Source organism: Eumetopias jubatus, unplaced genomic scaffold (genome assembly GCF_037043125.1).
Source record: "Eumetopias jubatus isolate StellerSeaLion01/CBP00866 unplaced genomic scaffold, mEumJub1_p1.0 scaffold_10, whole genome shotgun sequence".
NCBI classification, from domain to species: Eukaryota; Metazoa; Chordata; class Mammalia; order Carnivora; family Otariidae; genus Eumetopias; species Eumetopias jubatus.
In genome coordinates this window covers 119646641-119668080 of record NW_028274816.1, presented here as the reverse complement: position 1 = coordinate 119668080, position 21440 = coordinate 119646641, and the positions used below count along the sequence as shown (strand labels likewise).

The window sequence follows — 21440 nt, the reverse complement described above, 5'->3', positions numbered from 1 at the left end:
TAGATTGTTGGGATTGGTGTGGCAGGTCCTATTGGCAAAGGGAAACAAGCCTTTAGAACAAACAAGGGAGAAAAACTGAAGCAGTTTTAGAGTGTAAATAGGGCCTGTCACAGGGCATGGCCCTGAGGAAGGCAGAAAGCAGGTGGTGAAGAGACAGCAGAGATGGTTGGTCTTGAGTATAATCTCGTTACCTCCTGACTACTGGGAAGTGGTAGTGAGGGGCAACATGTTAGAGGAAATGGTCTAAGAGCCAAGCTTTCCAGGATTTTCTCCTACTTTCCCTTCTGTAGCCCACTCTGGGCAGAGGCTCATCAAATTCTGGGCATAAACAAGGGCTTGATTTAGGGAGGCAGGTTGGCCACTGGAGCAGCTCTGGCTCTTTCCCTTTGTGAAAAGGACATGTGGCTTGAGTGAATTAACACTCAACCAGGAGTGAGGAGACCTGAGTTTCCATGCAGCCTCTGACAAAGGGACCAGCAGTGATAGGTAGAGTGATATTTATTTATGGAAGATAGGTATAGATTGTTTTCTCGGGGGAGCCTGAGACGCAACCTCAGGGAGAGAGTGGGGACTTGGGCCGAAGAACTGAGCTATTGGGAGGTTTTAGCAAGAATCTGGAGCTGCTTCCTGATCCTTGGCACCCAGGGCCCTGTGGCTGGTTCCTTGTGTGTTGGTTTAGAGAAACAGGGTGGGAAGGAAGAGGTGAGGTAGAAGGCAGAATCTCTCTGGGCACTCAGCTTTTTCTGTTGGTCTGATGTGGCTCTGGACTTTGCAATAAACAAGGGGTTCAGCTGTGCAAGTTGAAAGTCTTGGATAGTTAACTCTTCTGGGTTCTCAGGCTCTTTCCGGAACCTTGTAGGCCCTTCCTCCTCATTAGTCTTAAGTGCCTCATATACAAAGAGAACCTTGTTCTTCAGCTTGTTTTGGATCCAGGGATCAGTTGAGGCCAAGAGAGTTAATGTTTCTTGTAGCTGCATTGAAACAAAGGTCCCATGGCTGGCTCACTTCAGGCTAAGGCTAGGAGCGGAGGGGGTGCCTCAGGGAGGGAATGCTCTGGCCACAGGCCACTATGGCCCCAAGTAATGAAGTCAAGGGATAATGTCCGAGGTTCATTCCCCTTTCCTCCCTCCTGACAAAGAGGAAGTGGTGAGGATGGGTGGGAGAGGCTTAGAGGAGGGGTAGGAAAGTGGAGGAGGTGGGCGGGAATGCCTTACGCTTTTCTTCACAGCCTGGCTCTTTTCTGTGTCTAGCATGTCCAGGAGCAAGTGGAACACTTGTGGGTTGCGGATCCCCAGGACGCCCTGGCAGAGGCAGAATGAGAGTGACTAAGTAGCCAGCCTAGGAAGATGCACATCTGTGCTCTTTTTCATTCTAGTCCCCCTCTGATAACCCTGTGGCCTGGAGAGAGGGGGCGTTATGGCTCCCCAGCTGAGGTATCCCTTTTTTTCCCTTTTGGGGCCACTGCATTGGGTTCCAGCGCATACTGTTCACCAGGAAGAGTCAAGACAATTCCTGCAAATTCTAAGCAACGTCTCTTATACCCATCTCCTGTCCCTTATCCCACCTACCTCCAATCCTGAAGAAGAGGTTACCCCTGAATTCCTGGTAGGGCCGGAATTCTAAAACAAGCCAGCAAACCTCCCCAAACTTTATAGCCCTTTCTGCCGCTAAGTAATTGTGCTCAGCTGCCTACTCCGCTGGCCACCAACATGTCTGGCCAGAGAAGCAGAGCTGGCCTTACCAAAGAGATGACTGCTTCCTGGCGTGCAGTGGCATTTGAGTTCATCAGTTGCCTATGTAGAAGGGAATGAGTGTGTTATCCAATTAGAGGGTAGGGGAGAAAGGCTGGTTGTTTCTTCTTGCAGCCCAGAGTGAGTCAGGCTTAAGGCCAATGAGTGATGCTAATTTCATCAATTGCTCCCTCTTGTTACTTAGGTCAGGAAAGGGGCGAGGAAGGGAAAGGCAGGTACTGCAGTTTGCCAGGAGGCACTGAATGACAATTAGGACTCACATCTGTCCAGAATTCTACTTTTTATAGATTCCTTTCGTGTCCTCATCTTAATTTGAGCTCTTATATTTTATAGCAACCCTGAGTGGTAGGTATTATTGGCCCCCTTTTACAGATAAAGAAAAATCCTAGGGGTCAAAGAGTGACTTGGCCAGGGGCATAGGCAAGTGAGAAGTAAGAACTGGGATCAGATTCTCAGCTCTTTCCGACCCTGTGCCCCTTTCCCACAGCCTAGGATTTGGCTCTGGGAGCTCCCAGCCTGAGCCACTCACGCCTCCAGCAAGTTCATCATTGTAGGCTTCATCTTGAGCTCTTCCACCGTTTCAGCCACAGCCTGCCTCATAGCCTGAAGGGGGATTAAGGTGGGACAACAGAGAAAGAATACAGGAGTGTACCTTGAAGTGCTCACCAACCTTTACCGAATGTTGACCTTTGTGCTACATACGGTCCTTGTCTTGAGGGGCTCATGGTCTGGTAGGGGAAGCAGATGAGTAGGCCGTCACACTACCGTTTTAAGCGTTACAACTGAACTAACTATAGGGTGAACACAGGAGGGTCTCCTTAGTCCAAGTATCAGCAAGATTTGCTGGAAGAAGTGATGCCTCAGCTGAAGCCTGAAAGGTGGATAGCAGTTAACCAGTAGAGGGCTGGGGGCGGGATGACTTTTTGGGCAGAGTGGAGGGCATGTACAAAAGCTTAGAGGCAGGAGAGAGCACACAGAGGTTGGGGAACAGAAAATATTTCAGTTTAGCTAGGTGACCACAGTGAGACCCTTCAAAGTGGGGTACTCTGAGGAATTACACTGGGATAACAGGTATAAATGAGGACAAGGTCATTTTTAAGCTTAGCTGGTGTGTGGCCCTGAGCAGGAGTGGGGAGAGAGAGATGAAGCTAGAGAGGGAAGCAGGCCTTGAGTGGTAAAGGGCAATGTAAGCCTTCCTGAGGGCGTTGGGGAGCTACTGAAAAGTTTTATGCAGAGGTGAGACACAATCTGATTTACATTTTAGAAAAATGTCTTTAGAAGTTCTGTGGCTGGTTCTGTAACAAGCTACAAAAAGATGAAAGCAAAGGAGCACAGAGGAAAGCAGGATTCATTCTGTTGGAGGTGATTTGGGAAAGGTTCCCATAGAAGGTGGACTGGCCTTGCAGGAGCAATCACTGTGACAGGGCAGAAGGAGGGAGGCGTGAATAATAGCATGAGGCAATTTTTACCTTGCAGGGGGAGGGAGGGATGACTTGGCACTTTGCGCTGAGAGAACTGCCTGAGCAAAAGCAAGGTGGCTTGAAAACATGCGCAGTATTAGAGGAACAGGGAGTGCTTTAGTGCCTTAGAGTGAATATGATACTTTGTGGGGCAGTGTGGTGGGAGCCAAGCTGTGGGAGGTCGTCAGAGAAGAGAAAGGAGGAGGGTTTGGGCTGCCTGGGGCTTGGGAGCTTTGGTCTCACTTACAAGGAAAGGTTCATTATATGTCTTCCTCCAGAGCAGGTCAAATGTGAATCCCTCCAGCTCTTGTGCCTGGATCTTTTCCAGCCCAATGGCTTTGAGCATCTGGGTGGCTTCAAAGCGGTGCTGAGAGCAGAGGTGGGAAGGTATAAAGGGTAGACTCTCTTCCTTATCCCTCACCCCTGTGCTAGTGCTGGAGAAAGAAGGGTCCTAGGCAGTCGGAGAGCTTACCTCCAGGACACTAGAATAGCACAGCTGGTCTAGAATGGCCCTGGTGACTGTAGCTGTGTGTACATGCATCATCTTGACCAGCATCCTGAGTGCCTGTGGGGGGCAGGCAGGGTAGGGTGGGGTGTACAGGGCCAAGAGGCATCTGGGTGGCCAGGTAGGCTTGAGGGCTGAGCCTAAAACTCATGGGGAACAGATGGGGTCTGTCTCCTGCCTCCTCGCCTTTTGAGTGAGAACCTCAGTTCATGTGGGCACATACGTGCACATTTATAAATGAACGTTCATACAAATCAAATATATACAGACACATGGACACTCACACATCTATGTGACCCCGTACTCATGCATATACATATTCATAGACACACAGGGCCCCGCAGTGCTCCCTGCTGAGACTTCTTTTCTCTGGTTGAGTATGACGGGGTCCAGACTATACCAAAGTCAGCACTGGCCTCTGGTTCCCCAGTGCTCCCCAGGGAGCCCAGCCTCCTGCCCTTCACACCTTCATCTGCTGGGCTTTGGACCCTTGGCTCAGGCACTGCAACAAGAACTCTTGAGCTGTGTTGCTGCAGGGCCTCAGGAAACCCAAGCACAGGGCTGCCTCCACAGCTGCTTCGTCCGATGACTTATGTATCAGCATCTGCAGCACAGGTACCAACTTCTCTTCATCCCCGACCTGAGTCCTCTGAGGGAGACAAGAAGTGAAATGGGCAGGGGGACTATGTCTTTAGCCAGGCTTTGTTAAGAGGGCAATTCACTGCCATTTCCACAGCATTGTCCCTCCTCCCCAGAATGAATCTCATGTCCTCAGATTATTTTACCCACTTCCCCTTATTTTTGTTGTCCTCTACTTGCTCCTAGGTCTTATCTCATTTCTCTACGACTTTATCTTGTGGACGGATGAATGTCACTCTCGAGCACTTCTGCTATCTTAATTCCTGACATTTAAAAAAATACACACGTCATTGCTCCTTCTGTTCTCCAATAATCTTGTCCTTGTCCTCCATTCTATGTCAACCATTAATTTTCACAGAGAGGTTTTTATCATTATCTCTTACTGTGACTTCTCCATGATCTCCGTTTCATGGATCCCACTCTCTGACCATCACCTCCTATCTTTCCAGCTCCTGTCTTGCCAATAATTATTGGACTTCCACAAGGATTAACAGTCCACTGAGCACCTTTTCATTGCTCCTCATTTTCTTCCCTCTCTACCCCAGCTTAAACTCCATGGTCCTACTATAGTCACTTGCTTGCCTTACTCAACTCCTTTACTGCCTCTTGCTTCATTGTAGTCAACTCTCGACTTACTCTGTGCCTGCACCTCCTGGATAAAAGCACACGGTTATGATGACTGATCTCGCTTTGAATGTGTGAACACAAACCTCGTGTAGACCCTTAGTGCTACCTAGTAACCATACTGTTTTTCCATGGGCAGTTCTTTTTCCCGCGCTCCTGATTCACACCCTGTCCTCTGGAACCTCCAACACTTCTTCCTCCATTCTTAACTCTCAGCTGATGACCTTGTTTCCTACTTTATTGAGCAAATATAAGCAACTGGAAAAGAAGTTCCAGAGGCACCTACCACCATTTCTGTCCAACACCTGCAGCCATATATTCTTCCCTCCTCTTATTAGTATAGACTGTGGCCATCTCCACTTGTGTGTTAGACCTCATCTCTTTATACCTAATCACAACTCTTTATTCTCTCTTCCAAGTTATCATTTTTCTAACTACTGGACCATAGAAACATGCTATTATTTTTCTTTTTTCTTAAATCAACCCCTGGTGCCAGCTACAGTCCTTGCCAGCAAAACTTGGAAAGTTGTCCATTCTTGCCATCTCTAATTTCTTTCCTCCTGTTCACTCTTAAACTCCTTCTGTCAGACCTACACTGCCATGACCCCACCAGACTTGTTAAGATAATCAAGGATTCCTACATTGTTAATCTGTGTATCAGTTCTCAGTCCTTATATTATTTGATGTGGTTGATTTGTTTCCTTTCCTTGATATATGTTCTTCACCTGATTTTCAGAATACCATACTCTTGGGTTGTCTTCCTACCTGATGGCCTGCTGTCATTATTTACTGGTTTTTCCTCTTCTCCCTGAGCTCTTAATATTGGGATGCCCCAAGATTTCCTACTTGGTCCTTAGTGATCTCATCTAATTGAATGACATTAAAGGCTGTCTATATGCCAACAACTCATAAATTCCTTTCTCTGGTTCAGACTTCTAAACTCAAAATCGTGTGCTCGCTTTGGCAGCACATATACTAAACTCAAAATTGTACATACAACTCTACCTGCTGTCTCCGTTGGAGGTCCAGTAACATCTTGAACATAACTTGTCCAAAACTGGACTTCTGATATTACCTCCAAACCTGTTCCACTTGCAACTTTATCCATCTTGGTTAATAACAACTCCACCCTTTCAGCCACTAGGCCAAAAACCTTGGCTTCATCCTTGTTTCCTCACTGGCTTTTGTAGCTCACATTCAACCTGTCAAGAGTTTTACTAATCCCACTACGACCACCGTGATCCATGCCACCATTATATCTCACCAGGATTGCTTCAGTAGCCCCTAATTGGTCCACCTGCTTCCACCTGATGCCCCACCCCCACCTCCCATCTTTTCTCAGCACAGCAGAGTGAACCTTTTGAAATGTAAGTTAGATTATGTCACTGCTTTGTTCCTTACTTCAGACAAAGTAGAAGTCCAAGTACTTGAAGTTGTCCAGAAAGCAATGATTTAGTATGATTTAGTCGATCTAGATCTAGTATAATTGAGTCTCCTGTTAACTACTTTGACCTACCATCATTTTTACTACTTTCTCTATTTCCAGTCCGCTGCAACCACTCTGGCCTCCTTGCTGTCCCTGGACCAATGCCAAGCACCCTCCTGCCTTAGAGCCTTTGCACCGATTGGCCCTTCTGCTGGGAATGCCTTCTCTCAGATATCTGCAAGGCTAACACCTTCACCTTCTTCGGGTCTTTGCTCACATGACACCTTCTAAATGAAGCCTTCCCTCCCTTCTGTGTTTAAAACTGCAGCTTAGTCCCATCCCCACTTGGCATTCCTGATCATCCTCACCCTGCTACCTAATTTTTCCACTGCACTTGTCACCTCTAACATACTATATAATTAAGTTTACTGGTTATTATATGTCTCCCCAACTAGAAGGTAAGCTCCACAAGAGCAGGGGATCTTAGTCTGTTTGGTTCACTGATGTATCTTAAGGGCCTGGGACAGTGCCTGGCATGTGATAGCTGATTTAAAATATGTATTTTTGTTGAGTAAATGGATGAATGATGACTTCTATTTCACACGGAACAGTGATGGGCTCAGAGTAAGAGGACCCTAAAAGGGAAAAAATTTGAGTAGTGTTGCAGACTCTCTTGATCCCTTTCCCCTCTTGAGAGAGGTTTTTTCTTTAGTAGGTTATTTTAAGGATGATAATGGTTACCATTTAAAAAGCACAGGCATTGAACGAAGTGCTTTACATACATTATCTCATTTAATCTTCTTAACAATGCTATAATTACTATCCATTTTGTTTAATCTGTTGATGAATTTTTATTGAAAAATAGAAAAATTTATTGAAAAATTTTATTGAAAAATAGCTTGTTGTATCAGTATAGTTAACGTACAGCGTTCTGTTAGTTTCAATTCAGTGATTTAGCAGTTCTGTACATTACTCAGTGCTCATCCTGATGAGTGTGACTCTCCCCCATTTTGGAAATGAACAGACCGCGGCACTGAGAGCTGGCTTTTCAGGGGTTGTGTGACTCCTACGTGGCCCTGCCAGCGCTTCTATTCAGGGAAACTGTTCCACAGGGAACTCCACGAGGGCAGTGTCTTCTCCCATCAGGGCTAGGAGCTAGGGATTACCTTCTCCCTGACCTAACCCCAGCCAGCACCATCAATTACCTTGTCCTACCCTGCCCCAGTTACTGACTCTTCTCCCAATCACCTTGTCTTTGGGGACAGCAGCCCAGGAGTTCAGAGCCTCTCGTAGCCCTGTCAGAGAATCCATCCTTTGCCCCTCATTTTGCCCCTTCAGCTGTGTGATGAGAACCTGGATCACGTGCTTACTCAGGCAGCCTGGACAAGGGAGGTCCTTGGGTCAGGGCAGAGCCTCAGGGACTGTTCCTCTCTGCCAGGACCTATTTGACTCCACTGTGCCCTCGAGACAGAAGTTCTAAGTACTGGATCCCCACGTGTTGCCCGTCCTCCCAGGACACTGGTGCAGCTGGCTGAGCATGGCTGGAGTTCCAGGGACCCACCCACTCCCTCCCAATCTCTTCTCCTTTTCACCCCACTTTCCTCTCTCTGCCCACAGTACTAGGCTAGCTCCCAGATCCTGCCAAATGCTAGGTAGAAGTGGGGTGTCCTTACCCAAAGGGGAAAGGGGCTGCACTGCTTCCTTTCTCACCTTCTCCCACTTGCCCCTCAGGGAGGGGACATACTCACCCAGCATGGCCAGGCTTCGACAGGCCTCATACTTGACTTTCTCTGGACCGGTTTGGGCCTGATTTAAGAGGCAGGTGGTGGAGATATGCCATAAGGTGATGGAATGTCAGAGCGTTAAGAATCATCTCAGCTTAACTTTTCATTTACAAGTGAGGAAACCGAGGCCTAGAGAGTGACCTTCTAAGCTCAAACAGAGTACAACAGGCAGGATGGTGCAGTGGAAGGAACACAGCTTGGGAGTAAGACTTTTGTTCCGATCCCTATCTGGTATCTAGTAGCCATGGGACCTTGGGCAAGTCACTTGGCTCACTCTCAGAGCTTCCATTTTTTTGTTTTAAGATTTTTTTTTTTTTTTGACAGAGAGAGAGGGAACACAAGCAGAGGGAGTGGGAGAGGGAGAAGCAGGCTTCCCGCTGAGCAGGGAGCCTGATGTGGGGCTCGATCCCAAGACCCTGGGATCACGACCTGAGCCGAAGGCAGATGCTTAACAACTGAGCCACCCAGGCGCCCCACAGAGCTTCCATTTTATCATTAGAAAAATACAGACACAAATGTCTATTCCCAGTTTGTAAGATTTAAATGAGGATATGGATAAGAACGCATGTTCCCCATTATAAGTTGGCCTATAAGCACGGGGCATTGATTCAGTTAAGGTAGAGAATGAACTCAGTCCCAGTTCTTTTCTGCTTTTCAGTTGAGGATCTTTTCTGTTCAACAGAGGGGAACTTCAGATTCCCCCAGCCCCACCAAGCTGCCCTTCAAGAAAGCCAAGGGCATGAGATGGGGCATGCTGCACACTGGCAGCTCTCTCCTCACTGCATCTGACCCAGCATCCTTGCACCTTGGCGAGCCTTGTCTGTGCCCCTGTGCCCATGCTCCACATACCTCAGACCCCGTTTCCTCCTCTCATGAGCTCCATGCAGCCCTAGACTCACCACCTGCCGTAGTGCCTCTATGACAAACTTGTCACTGACACCCAGGCATCCCAGAGCCTGCAAGAACAGGGGGTGGAAGAAAGGGAAGAGAGCTCAGATACCACCCCCATGAGTTTCAGCCTCTGGACACAGCTGGAGTTTTGTCTTGGAATGCACCTCCCCCACCCCAAGCATCTTTCTGCTCCCCAGCTCAGCCAACTCCTACCTGTGGCCATGCTCCACCACCCTTGCTGCCTCTCACCTGTGCTGCATAGAACTGCTCATGCTCTCTGGGAGATTCTAGGCTTTTGGTGAGTTCCTGCCCATCCAAGGGAGCCAGTGGAGAGGAAGAAAGGGATAAATACAGTTGTAGAACTTCAAACAGAGAGGAGCTCATCCAATCCCTTTTCCTTTCCTCCCTCCATTTTGTAGGCAGGGACTGAGGGCTGAAGGATAATGTGAGCCCAAGGTAAGGGCACCCACAGAAAGGGAGTCTCCCCAGTCTCCCTCCCACCGTGGTCCCTGACCTTTAATCTTTGCCACTTCAGGAGGTTCCCAGTAGGGTCTGAGGGCTTGGATGCCATCCGAGATTTTATAGTCAACTTGCTCATAGGGAGATGGAATTTTTGGATGGGCGTGCCCTCTTTGAGTTGCCTGTGTGAGAAATTGCACAGGCAGCCTTGGTCCCCTTGTTCCCTCCCTCGTACTTCACAAACTTTCCTCTGCCCTTGGTCCTCAGCCCAGCTCAGAGATGGGACCAGAGGAAGACAGATGCACCGCCTCCTACCCCAGGCTCCTCTCTGGGATCTGTAAGCTGGATTTGCCCCACCCCCTACCCCACTCCTTCCTTCTCCTTCCTCTCTTTCCTAGAAGGTATGAAGGGTGTGGAGAATAGGAAGGAGCAAAGCACACCTAGGGTGATCTCTCATTTTCCACAACATTTTCTGGGCATCCCGTTCTTGTCGCTGATCATACAGAGTGTGCCAGTGTGTGTAGATCTCAGGCTTCTTGAAGTAGCAGTAAGGCACTGAATGTGGCTTGCTCGGGTGCTGCCTCCAGCACTCTGGGCTTGGGGGAAACTCTTCCTTTGGCATCTGGGGGGTGTGAATGGCACAGCAGTGGGAGGGGATATTCCTCAGCCAGGAAAAAGACCAGGATAAGAAGGGACTAGGTGAGAGGGATGCCCTTTAGTCTCTCAGCTGGAGTCAGAGACCTCCTACCCATTGTGTGACTTGGGCAAGTGACTTCACCCACCAAGATCTCAGTCTTCTTCTCATCTGCAGAATGGAGCTAATAATCCTTGTTTTTTTCTGTAGCCCTTGTTGCGAAGAACAAATGAGATCAAGATTGTGAAGCCCTTGTTGATCTGTAAGCCAATCCGAGTACACTGGTTATTTGAGGATTTCGAAGCACTTTGAAAAGGCTCTGGGTGGCTCTGTCGGTTACGCGTCTGCCTTCGACTCAGGTCATGATCCCAGGGTCCTGGGATCGAGTCCCGCATCGGGCTCCTTGCTAGGCAAAGGAGCCTGCTTCTCCCTCTGCCTGCCGCTCCCCCTGCTTGTGCTCTCTCTCTCTCTCTCTCTGACAAAATAAATAAATCTTAAAAAAAAAAAAAGAAAAGGCAAGGGGTGAGGGAGATGTGAAGAGGGGAAAGACAGGCTATTCATTCAGGCATGCAGCAGATACTCACCGAGCACCTGCTAAGTGCCAAGCACTGTGCTAGGTGCTGGGGAGGCAGTTATCATCCCTGCCCTTCGTGGAACTTCACAGTTTAGTTGGAAAAGCAGAATTTCCTTAAACAACCTATCTCTTAAACGGTCGTGAAACTGCAGCTGTGATTGTAGTGGAGGGTGGTGGGTGGGTCAGGGGACTTTCTCCACAGATTTGGCTAGAATTCCCTCCTATCTCTGCCCCAGCCTTTGTCAGAGTCAGTTCTCTGAGCAACAAGAGGGGCTCCAGCCAGTGTTTTTCCCTGTGGTGATGGAGAAGATCATAGTAAAGGTTGTCAGATGACTGCCATGATTTCAGAAAGTGGAGTATTGACTCGTAATGAGTAGGGATGTCAATGATTTAGTGAGAACCAAGCAAATAAAAAAAAAACAAAACAGGACGCCCAGGTAAATTTAGATTTTAGGTATTGGATACCATATTTGGGACATATTTATACAAGAAGTTACTTATCTGAAATTCAAATTTAGTTGGGCATCCAGTATTCTATCTGGCAACTCTAACTATGAGGATCCCCGCATTAATGAATAAAAATGACTCCTTATTAAGCACTGCCTGCGTTAATCCCAGGCCTTACAGATAGTAGCTCATAGCATCTCCACGAATGGAGCGGGACGGGGGTTGGCCTGTGACTGAGGAAGCTCCTGAGGCCCCGGGGGCGGGGGGCAAGTGACTTGTCCAAGGTCACACAGAACTAGCGGCAATCCCAAGGATGAGTGTAAGGGTTCTGTGACCTGGCCTTAGAGGAAAGGGGCAGTCTGCTGCCCCTCCCACTTTAACGAAGCTTCCGGGGCGGGGAGGGGCAAAAGTTAGGGGTCTTACCTGGTAGCAGGACAAGGGCAGGTGAACAGGAGCCGTGACTTTTCTGAGTTCTGTGGTACAAATGGTGGGCTAAGAATCATCCAGTCAGGCATTCATTTATTCAGCATTTAGTGAATGCTGCATGTTAGAATTATTTGGGGGAACTTTTAACCTGCCTTGGCCCTACATCAGACTAATTGAATCTGATGCTCTGGGGATAGGGCCTAGGCCTTTCAGAAAGCTCCCCAGAGGATTCTAATGTGCAGCTGATGGTGACAACCAGTGGTCTCGTTCAGTGGTTCTCAGACTTGAGTGTGTTGTAGGATCACCTGGAGAGCTTCCTTTTTTTTTTTGTTATGTTAATCACCATACATTCCCCTGGAGAGCTTCTTAAAACCAATTTCTGGCACTCATCCTGAGTATAGATTCAGCAGATCTGGGGTGGGGGCTGGGGATTTGCCTTTCTAACAAGATACTGATGCTGTTCATCCTGGGACCGCACTCTGAAAACCACAGATCTAGCTGGTGAGACAGAATTGTTTACTAGTGATTAACAAAGGGAGACAAATGTGAGGATACGGGCACAGGTGGTACAAATGAGGCCCCTAACCTGGCTGGGAGGATCAGGGAAGGTTTCCCAGAGGCTCAGTCTTTAATCCACGTTGGGGTTAGCCCGATAGATAAGGGGGAAGAGCGCTAGACACGAGGAATGACTTCTTTCAAAGACCGGGAGGTGGGGAGTTGGGTAGAGAGCAGGGTGCAGATGTGGGAGCGGAAGCTAGAGAGACAGATGTCCCATCTTTGCGGGTCGTGGAGACTTACCTTGAAGGCCTTGGGGAGGCACCAAGTGTCCAGTGGCCTGCCCTGACCCTTCCTGTGGGTTTGCTGCACTCACCAGACCCCTGTCTTGGGAAAGGGAGCCAGGGAGCTTTTCTTTTCAGGCCCCACCCTTGACTTTGTTCCTGTCTGTTCCAGCCTCACCTTTGGTCCTTTCTGGGTATTCCAGCCATGGGTACTTGAACATGGACCTGGAGATGTCAAAGATATCAGTTGATTTTTCATAGGCCATCCTCCTCTTCTTCTGGTGAGGCCAGAGGGAACCTAGGTGGGGCCATGCAGGGCTGTTGGGAGCGTGGGGGCACAGCTGGGGGAGACCTGTCCTCTGTGGCACAAGGGGAACTGGTGAGGGACTGGGGCTTCTGCGGGTAGAATCTTCTGAGTGTTGAGCAACCAGATCTCCTAGGTAAATGGAAGACTCCAGTTCCATTCTTGAGCCCCGCCCCCCCAGCCCCCACCCCTGGGGTCTCCTGGCCTGTGGCCTTGAGCTAGTCACCTGACCTCCGGGAGCTTCCGTTTCCTCATCTGAAAAGTGGGAAAGTCATGCCTGTCTGGGAGCCAGGGGGGCTGTGGTGAGGCATGCACGGGAAAGAAAGTCAAAGCATTTGGTGAACTGTCAAGCGCACATCAGCCCATGGGAGGGGCAGGGATGGTTCTTAGGATTAGTCAACAGGAAAATGGCAGGAGCGGGAAAACCCCGTTTGTACACACACGTCCCTGCCTGGCTGCAAGAGACTGAGCTCTTCCCTGTGTGGTGAGGGAGCTGCCTTCCGTACCTCCTACTTTTACATGTGCTGTTCCCTCTACCTGTCAGGCCTTTCCTACATGCTAAACTGTTTCTCCAATCTTCCAAACCTCATTTAAATGCTGTCTCATCTCTGACATCTCTTTTCTCCCCCAGGCACCCTGCCTCACCTCCTTCAGTGGTGTCATCCCCCCCCGCCCCTCCCACTCCCAGTGTGACCACAGCTTTTTGAACCGTTGCTTCCCTTTAGGTGTTTATCATATGTTTAATCTGCCTAAAGTTAAAGATTGTGGCTTGTGGCTCATTCATCTCTCTACCCGCCAACCTCCCATGCCTGACATAGTGCCTGTCACACATCAGCGAGCTCGCTGTGGCAAGAAAATCTGGACCGTCAGGCCATCAGACTCAACATCACCAGTAAACCAACATGTACCCTGATGTGCTGCACTGAGAAACCCAGTGTCACCCATGTGGTGTCCCTGCCAGAAATGTTTAACCCGAATCCAATTATAAGGAAACAACCAGGCAAATCCAAACTTAGGGAACAGTCTACAAAGATTTTATATGAACTCCTAATAAAATACTTGAAGTCACACAAAAAAGTCTGCTAACGAACACTAAAAAAGGCAAGACAGTTAAATTCAATATGTAGCGAATTGCTTAATGCTCACGAGGAAGGAGAGTTCCCGAGGAGGCAGTCAAACCAGGATCCAGCTTGGTAACTGCATGGAGAATTTTAACGGGAAGCTGATTTCTCACATTTTGCCAGTCAGCCCTTCCCAGTGAGGGGCTGAGAGAGGAGCTGTGGCTGCAGGACTTTACCGAAGGAGCCCAGTCTTCCTCCCTTCTTCGCCTCCAGAGGCAAGCCGACTTCCTTTCTGATTGCAGAGCCGGGGCCAAGAAGCCAAGGGGCCTAAATGAAGCTCAGAGCCGAGAGACTGTGTGCACAAGGCAGAGCCTCAGGAGCCTTGGGAGCTTTAGGCGGAGGAGGCTTTTATAGCTGCTGCTGGCTGGTGGAATCTGTGCCCTCCCAGGAGGGAGCGGGAGCAGGGGTTTGTGGGGAGTCTCCCAAGCTGGTTAGGACAAGAACAAGAAGCACTAGGGAAGTTTGCATGAGTTCAGGTTCAAGACGCCCTCCATCCTAACTCATCTCCAAAGAGTTGATGTGGTCCCGCACCCATTTCTTCTGTGGGTTGGCACACACCTGGCGGTGCCTCTGGGTGCTTCTCCTACAGAGAAGAGGACAGGATGAGACCTGGTCAGCACCCAGACCAGCCAGTTTGGGGGATGAGGCGGACTGAGCCACAACGGCATGAAGACGATGGTACCGGGGTGGGGCATTCTTGGAGCTCCATAAGGTTGGATTTGTCGCTTTTAAGGAAAAGGCTGTTCTCCTCTTCTGTTGGGTCATAGGGCTCCAAACCAAAAGCAGATCTGTGTGCATGTTAACCCCCACACATACCCATGCAACCTGGAGAGCTAAGGGCACATGGACCCTGAGGAGTCTAGGATCGCGCTGGTCAACCACTAGCTTTCCTCAGCGCATCTCGGTTTCAGACTCTATGCTGGGTGCTCAAGGTGCAGAGAAAAAGAGGCGTCTTCTAGGAACTGAGTCAGGGTTGACTAAGTGAGAGATAAGAAGTGGTAAAAAAACAAAACAAAACAAAAAAATAAACAAAGGCACGATTTGGCTTTAGATCATACAGTGCCTGGCACAGGGTAGACACTCAACAAATGAATACATCTATGCATGTGTGCATCAGTGACAGAAGGACGTGAACTTGAGTCTTGATTTCACTACTCATTAGTGGATTCACCCTGGCAAATCACTTCAGGCCTCTGAATCTAATTTGTTTACCTCTAAAATAGAGATAGAAATAATTCCTACTTTGCACCGTTGTTGTGAGACTCAAATGAGATAGTATTATGGAGGTATGGAAAATACCACACACGTATTGTTATTGGGATGTTATGGGATTCTTCTTTGGGAGGGATCAGAGCCACATGACAAAGGTCCTGGTACTGGGTATCAGTGCCCAGCGAGGTCGAAGGCCCCGAGGTATAGCTGTTGTCAAAGCACTTCTACCAATGAACCCCGCCAGAACGTGGAGGCCTCTGGGAGGGAGAGGCCTTATTTCCACAGGTGTTGATGGTAGGCATTGAAGGTATAAAAGCCTGCAGGGCACGGCCTCAGTCCAGCTGCCTGCCTCGCCTGTTTGCTAGGAGACTGGCTCTATCTGGGGGAGACCGTGGGTGTAGTGAGCGGTGCTGTGCATTAACATGTTCCTTTTGGGCCAGCCCTGTCTACTTGGACCTATCTCCTTTCAGCTTCTTTAGGATGTTTTCCTGCACCTTTATGAGCCTAAAGTTTTTCAGACAAAGTGAGGACTTAGGTCGTCTGGTGAGAATGAGGGTTTCTCGGTTTCTTTTCAGGTTCTATCCTGGATAGTGTTTGCTCTCGAAGAAGCTGCCTCCCCTTTTCTGAAACTCAGAGCCACTCGACCATCTCTCTTTCTTCCATTCTAGTGTGCAGAGGAGAGAAAGGGAGCAGATGGAGTATTCTGGGCTCTCATGCCTCCTAGTGTTTGTTTGCTTATTTGGGGTGGTGAGGGAGCTTCATACCAAGCCCCTGTCTTTGTTCAGCCACGAGTCAGACAGGAAATCCTACAGACTTGCTATCCTCTCTCCTCGGCCCCCCTCAGCCTGTGGCCAGGAAACCAAAAGGGCAGGAAACGAATATCTAGAGTGAGGGTTTCTCAGGCCTCCATTTCCTCCTGAAGAACGTGAGACTGAGGAACAACCCCTCCTGGCTAAGCTAAGCTTCTCTCCCTGCCCCCATTTTGGGGACCCCCTACTTGCCTGACTCCCCTCCTGCCTCTCTTCCTGCCTGTTCTCTTGGGAGCAACCTCCTCTGCCTGCCCCTTGAGAGCAGGTGTTCTCAGAATTGCTGCCCTTTTCTGTTTTTCTCCCAAGTCTCTGGCCCTCGGTCTGGCACAGTGCGGGGGCTTAATGGGTGTTTATTGAATGAGGTAGTGAATGAACTGCATTCACTCATCAAGTTTTACTTGTCACTTCTGTGTATATAATAGTACATTTGGAGAAGGAGGAGGAGGAGAAGTTAACACTTATCAGGCACCAACTGTGTGCCAGGATATATTCCAATTTCGTTTTTCATTTCCTTGTTCTCCCTTTGAGCCAGTGAGGGAAGTACTTCTTTTTCACTCCACTTCGCAGATGAAGAAATGGAGGCTCAGAGAGGTTAACTGCTGGGTCCAAGCTCCTGCCACTGCCAATTCTAACCAAGGTTGACTAGCTCTGGGGCCGTTGTTCACCAAGACTCTGCTAAAGATTGCCACTCTCATCTCAGAAGACCCTTTCGTCCTATAAAAGAATGTCCTGTCTCTAGCCCCAACGCTCTTTTCTAGCTACCAACACCCCTTCTCACGCTCCCTGCTGGACATTGCCACAGGGTTTTCGTGCTGGCACTTTGGCTCTTTCCTCTTTAAACAGCTCTTCCTTGAGACTTGCGGGGCGGAGGTGGGGGGGGGGTGTCTGTACTTCTCCAGCCGTCTGTGTAGAAACCTAAGTCGTTTAACCCCCCTCTCGTCCTTGCTCCTGACCTCACCTCACCTGCCAGGGCTTGCTGACTCCACCTGTGACTTTTTCCTACCCCATCTCTCCTTCCCTTCCCCTTAAGGTCGTTTAGCCTCAAAACTGCTCACATAGATAACCGTACCAGCCTCTTAACTGGGTCTGATCTTTCTAGGCTTTCCCGGTGCCAGCTCATCTCACTCGCTCTAACGCTTTTTGTTCATTGTGCTGACACTTGAGGCCCTCATTGCTTTTCTACATGGGGACGCTGCATCAGCCAAAGGAGAGTCCTGGTGACATTCGCTCTGCCTAGTGTACCCAGTCCCTCAGGCTTTTCTCAAACACCTTTTGCAGCAAACTTCCCCTCACCCCCGAGGCTGGATGTGCTCCCTCTCTCCTTTTGTAATTTTTTTTATGCAGTGTTACTCCAGTCATTCTGCATCTGTCTTTTCCTTGTATCAGACTGTGAGTCCCATGAGGGCAGGGATTGTGGTTTATTCATCTCTGCCTGCCCACAACAGGTGCTCAGAGAAGGATTTTTTTCTTTTGAAAAATATTCGTTTTCAGAGATAAAATTAGTAGTGCTAAATATTACCACTATACTTTGAAGGACTCACCAGAACAAAAGGTAATTCTGAATACCTATAGCTTTGCAAGTGTCACAGGAATTTCTGGATTAAAAAAAACTTCAAAGGATGCCTGCGTGGCTCAGTTGGTTAGGTGTCTGCCTTCGGCTCAGGTCACGATCCCAGGGTCCTGGGATCGAGCGCCGCATCGGGCTCCTTGCTCAGTGGGGACCCTGCTTCTCTCTCTGCCTGCTGCTCCCCCTGCTTGTGCTCTCTCTCTCTCTCACAAATAAATAAAATCTTTAAAAAAATTTAAAAAACTTCGTTATATAGGAAACTTCATGATTACCCCATTTTCATTCTTTAAGTCTCTTATCATCTTAAATTTCAACCATCATTGTTGACCTTTCTGTAGTAGAAAGAGGAAGCCCCAAAGACAGGCTCTATCCCTCGCTTACTGTGCATCCTTGGGCAAGTCACCAAACCTCTCTAGGTCTCAGGTTCATTATCTGAAACATGGAGAGAATTATGCATACCTGTAAGGGTTGTTATGGTGAAATTTAGGGGTAATCCATGTAAGACATTTGATACACAGTAGGCACTTTCTAGGTAGTAGACTTAATTTTTTCAAATATATTAGTTCACATATTTAAAGGAGAATCTCATGTCATTATTTCTTCACCACTTGATAATTTTCTTTTAAATACACTTGACTGTAACTAGGGCTCTGGCCTCTGACCTCTTCCCCTTAGATCCTCTGAGGTTGTAAGTGGATTCAATTGGGTGTGGGATATGGGGGAATGTGGGGTTCTTAGTTGGAGAGAGATGACTGTGTTGATCTTTTCTCCACGCAGGAGCATTGTAGGTCACGTTAAAGTAAAAGTCATACTCGTAAAGATCAGAGACCTGACCCAGTTTGACTGAGTGGGGAGAACCGCCCCGGGAGCCCCTTGTCTAATCTACGTGATAGCAGGTGGGGGGGGGTCTGAAGCTACAGAAGGAGGGACTATGGCTAATTGAGCAGCCGGAAGATGGGTAGGAGTGGATAGGGTGCCCTCTTAGAGGGCTCCTGTGGGGGGCTGGCTCTGGGACAAGAGGTGTCCCTTCCTCACTCCCCCTGCCCCCATTAGAAGGTCCACAGGGCTGGGACTCACACGACGGCTGGCATGGAGCACTTGCTGCTGGTGTAGAAATACTGCTGGATGTGGGTGAAGGGCAGTCGGCGGGAGATGTAGGCAAAGCAGCAGGGTGTGGTGTCCGAGGAGAAAACCAGGAGACCCCCGTATTCATTGCTATTGCACACGGGGTATTGGGCTGCGTACGTTATCTTGGATAGACTCTTATCCTCCTTTAGCTGAAACAAGCTCAGAGAGGTAAAGTCACTTGGCCGTGGACACACAGTAGCAGAGTGGGGGATTCCAACAGAGGATGGAGACGATCTCTGCAATCCTTCATCTAATCCTCGAGTCTTGCTTGTATCCTTCCCTCTACACTATAACCCTTTGCCTTTGGCTCTACGGATATTCTGGGCTTCCTCCTAGCTCGTCTTGGGCCCCTTGCCCTTATTCTTGCCCTCCCGGAATCCTCAATGGATTCAGAACTTTGTGTCTTTGAGACCTACAGTGGGTTGGGGGAGGCTTCCAAAACTCAGACTTCATGGCTCAGCCTCAACCCTCAAGAGGGGCCTGAAGATGTGTATTGCATCCTGGGAGACTCTGGCTGAGGCATGATAAGGGCTCTGAACAGAGAAGGACTCTTTGTTGCTCAGTTAATTCAGGATGACCCTGGAAAGTGTCAGTTGCCACTTCCCAGTAAAGTAGGAGTGTTAAAAGCCGGATAGAACTGAGTTTGAACACCAGTGTCCCTATACTCCCTGTGTGACCTCCGGCAAGTTACTTAACTCTGCTCTGTTAAGTCAAGCTCAGCAACTCTAAGAGTAGTGGCAAGTATTAATTGACATGGTACATGCAGAGCAGTCAGCATGATACTTGATACACACTAGGCTTTTAAAAATCCTCTCCCGGGGCACCTGGGTGGCTCAGTTGGTTAAGCGTCCCACTGTGGATTTCAGCTCAGGTCATGATCTCCGGGTGGTGGGATCGAGCCCTGAGTCAGGCTCCTTGCTCAGTGGGAGTCGGCTGGAGATTTTCTCTTTCCCTCTCTCTCTCCACCCCTCCCACTCTCTCTCTCTCTCTCTTCCCAAATATATCTTAAGAAAAATTAAAATAAAAAAAATTAAAATCCTCTCCCAAGCCCCACTTCTTCCATCTATGAAATGGGGAGAATATCACTGTCCCAAACTTAGAAGTTTCTTAGGAACCCTACTGGTGATAGGCATAAGTTAGCTGTGTTTCAAGGTCAGTTCAAGGCTGCCTCTGCCTGCTAATATCCCCAGCATCGGTCCGCACTCAGGACCTGGAGGGCTTGGGTGTACATCTTGAGGACAGAAAACTTGAGCAGAGAGGGTCCCTGCCATGAAGTGGCTCCAGGGACAGCTGGACATCTGGGTAAAGCAATATCTAGAAATATAAATCACTGGGTTCCGACAGCATAAATGCTGCAGCTGGAAAGGAGGGCAAAGTCTGGGCCAGTGTGAGGGTCTGGCCCCAGGCGGCGGTGGTCAGGACCTGACTTACATGGGGAGGCAGAGGCAGGAGCGCAGATGGCGACGGTGGCCAGGAGGATTGCAAAGGTAGCTGCGGGTGGAGGCTCCGGGAGAGCCACCTGCTGTCTTGGGATCCTCTGCAGGGATCCTCTGCTGCCGAGAGGCTGGCTCTTTATAGTCAGGCCAATAGAAGGGGCGCCCCCCACAAGGGGAGTTTCCAAAACAGCAGCCACGGACTGCTTGATATCATAAGTGAAATTGCACAAAACGGAAAAGAAAACTGAAATAGCCTCCGGAAATTTGAGTCTCTTTCTCTCTCTCTCTCCTCCTCACCGCCTCTGGTCCAGAGTGAGCTCATCGGTTCCTTCTTTGCCCTCCAGAAGAGCTAACATAGGCACTGGTGGTGGAAAACCTCCTCCTCTGATGGCATCTTCAACTTCCTCTTCTGGGGCAGGGGTGCTCATGAGAGGTCAGGATGCTGCTTCCCTGGGGGCAGAGGAGGGCAGTTAGGATGGATTAGAAATAAACCCAGTGTTTATTTGGTTGCTTTCAACGTTCTTGCTCGTGCATTACAGATCCGTATTTCCCCTCTCATCCATGGAAGGGAGGGTTCTCTGACATATAGCCCCCAAAGGAGGTGAGAACACCCACCCGATGGTACCAACCACTATTCTAAAGGTTTTACAAGCCAAGTCATTTACTGTTATTATGTTCATCCCCCCCCATTTTACAGATGAGGAAATTCAGTAAATGCTGGGATCCCCTCTCCTTTCTCAAATCTTCTTGGATACAAAAGTTACAGAATTTGAAAGCTGCAGAGGACCCTAGGAATCATTTCTTCCATGTCCTTCAATTGCAGAGGAGGAAACTGAGGCCCAGAGAGCAGAAATGACTTGCTAAGAACACACAGCAAATGAACGATGGGATCAGAACCTGGGTGCCCTGGTTCCTGCTTCAGTGCCCTGTCCACTCAGTACTACCTACCATGAAAATGTTCGTGGTTGGGGACATCCGTGAACTGAACCCATGTGGGGTCTTGATTAGAGACAAGTTCCTTACTCCATTCCAATGACTTGGGTTCAGTAAATCTTCATCCATTCCTTTTGTTGTTGTTGTTAAAGATTTATTTATTTATTTTTGAGAGAGCAAGCGAGCATGAGCTAGGGGGGAGGGGGGAGAGGGGGCAGAGGGAGAAGCAGACTCCTCGCAGAGCAGGGAGCCCGAGGCGGGGCTCCATCCCAGGACCCTGGGTCATGACCTGAGCCGAAGGCAGATGCCTAACCAACTGAGCCACCCAGGCGCCCTCTTCATCCATTCCAATTCGGATAATTCAGAATAGTGACAGTTTGGCCTGGGCTGGGCTGGACTGAGGTTGAAATCTGAATTATCTAAGAGAAAATTGTCTATGGACAGTGACAAGAGCAAACACATTTAAAAAGAAAAGTAACTTTAAAAAAATCTTCTACCACGAATATTTTCTTGCTAGCTCTTGTGACAAAC

General features: G+C 48.9%; 2 protein-coding genes across 2 annotated transcripts; both read right to left on the bottom strand.

Moving 5' to 3' along the window:
• Nucleotides 1-590: 590 nt before the first annotated feature.
• On the bottom strand, nucleotides 591-12665 carry HEATR9 (HEAT repeat containing 9). Its single transcript, XM_028109012.1, has 15 exons — nucleotides 12578-12665; nucleotides 11618-11667; nucleotides 9980-10161; nucleotides 9595-9721; nucleotides 9330-9386; nucleotides 9089-9145; nucleotides 8154-8211; nucleotides 7654-7784; nucleotides 4183-4365; nucleotides 3684-3776; nucleotides 3459-3578; nucleotides 2281-2354; nucleotides 1742-1793; nucleotides 1215-1301; nucleotides 591-971 (listed from the first exon to the last, which is right to left on the bottom strand). The coding sequence occupies exons 1-15, from the start codon at nucleotides 12663-12665 to the stop codon at nucleotides 591-593; spliced, it is 1740 nt and encodes a 579-aa protein (XP_027964813.1).
• A 1654-nt stretch (nucleotides 12666-14319) lies between these two features.
• On the bottom strand, nucleotides 14320-20404 carry CCL5 (C-C motif chemokine ligand 5). The gene is made up of 4 exons (XM_028109210.1): nucleotides 20274-20404; nucleotides 19974-20090; nucleotides 18490-18603; nucleotides 14320-14407 (listed from the first exon to the last, which is right to left on the bottom strand). The coding sequence occupies exons 1-4, from the start codon at nucleotides 20402-20404 to the stop codon at nucleotides 14320-14322; spliced, it is 450 nt and encodes a 149-aa protein (XP_027965011.1).
• Between the last annotated feature and the right edge of the window lie 1036 nt (nucleotides 20405-21440).

Bases quoted from the DNA above. Each gene is read 5' to 3' on its own strand.
- HEATR9 (XM_028109012.1), bottom strand. From the start codon at position 12,665: ATGGCCTATGAAAAATCAACTGATATCTTTGACATCTCCAGGTCCATG. The intron at 2,355-3,458 runs GTAAGTGAGACC...ATCCCCCTTCAG, and splicing joins CATATAATGAACCTTTCCTT to GCTATGAGGCAGGCTGTGGC. The intron at 1,302-1,741 runs GTAAGGCCAGCT...TGCCTCTGCCAG, and splicing joins AGGAAGCAGTCATCTCTTTG to GGCGTCCTGGGGATCCGCAA.
- CCL5 (XM_028109210.1), bottom strand. From the start codon at position 20,404: ATGAGCACCCCTGCCCCAGAAGAGGAAGTTGAAGATGCCATCAGAGGA. The intron at 20,091-20,273 runs GTGAGGAGGAGA...TCTCGGCAGCAG, and splicing joins CTCACTCTGGACCAGAGGCG to AGGATCCCTGCAGAGGATCC. The intron at 14,408-18,489 runs GTGAGTCCCAGC...TCTTCTCTGTAG, and splicing joins TGCTCCATGCCAGCCGTCGT to GAGAAGCACCCAGAGGCACC.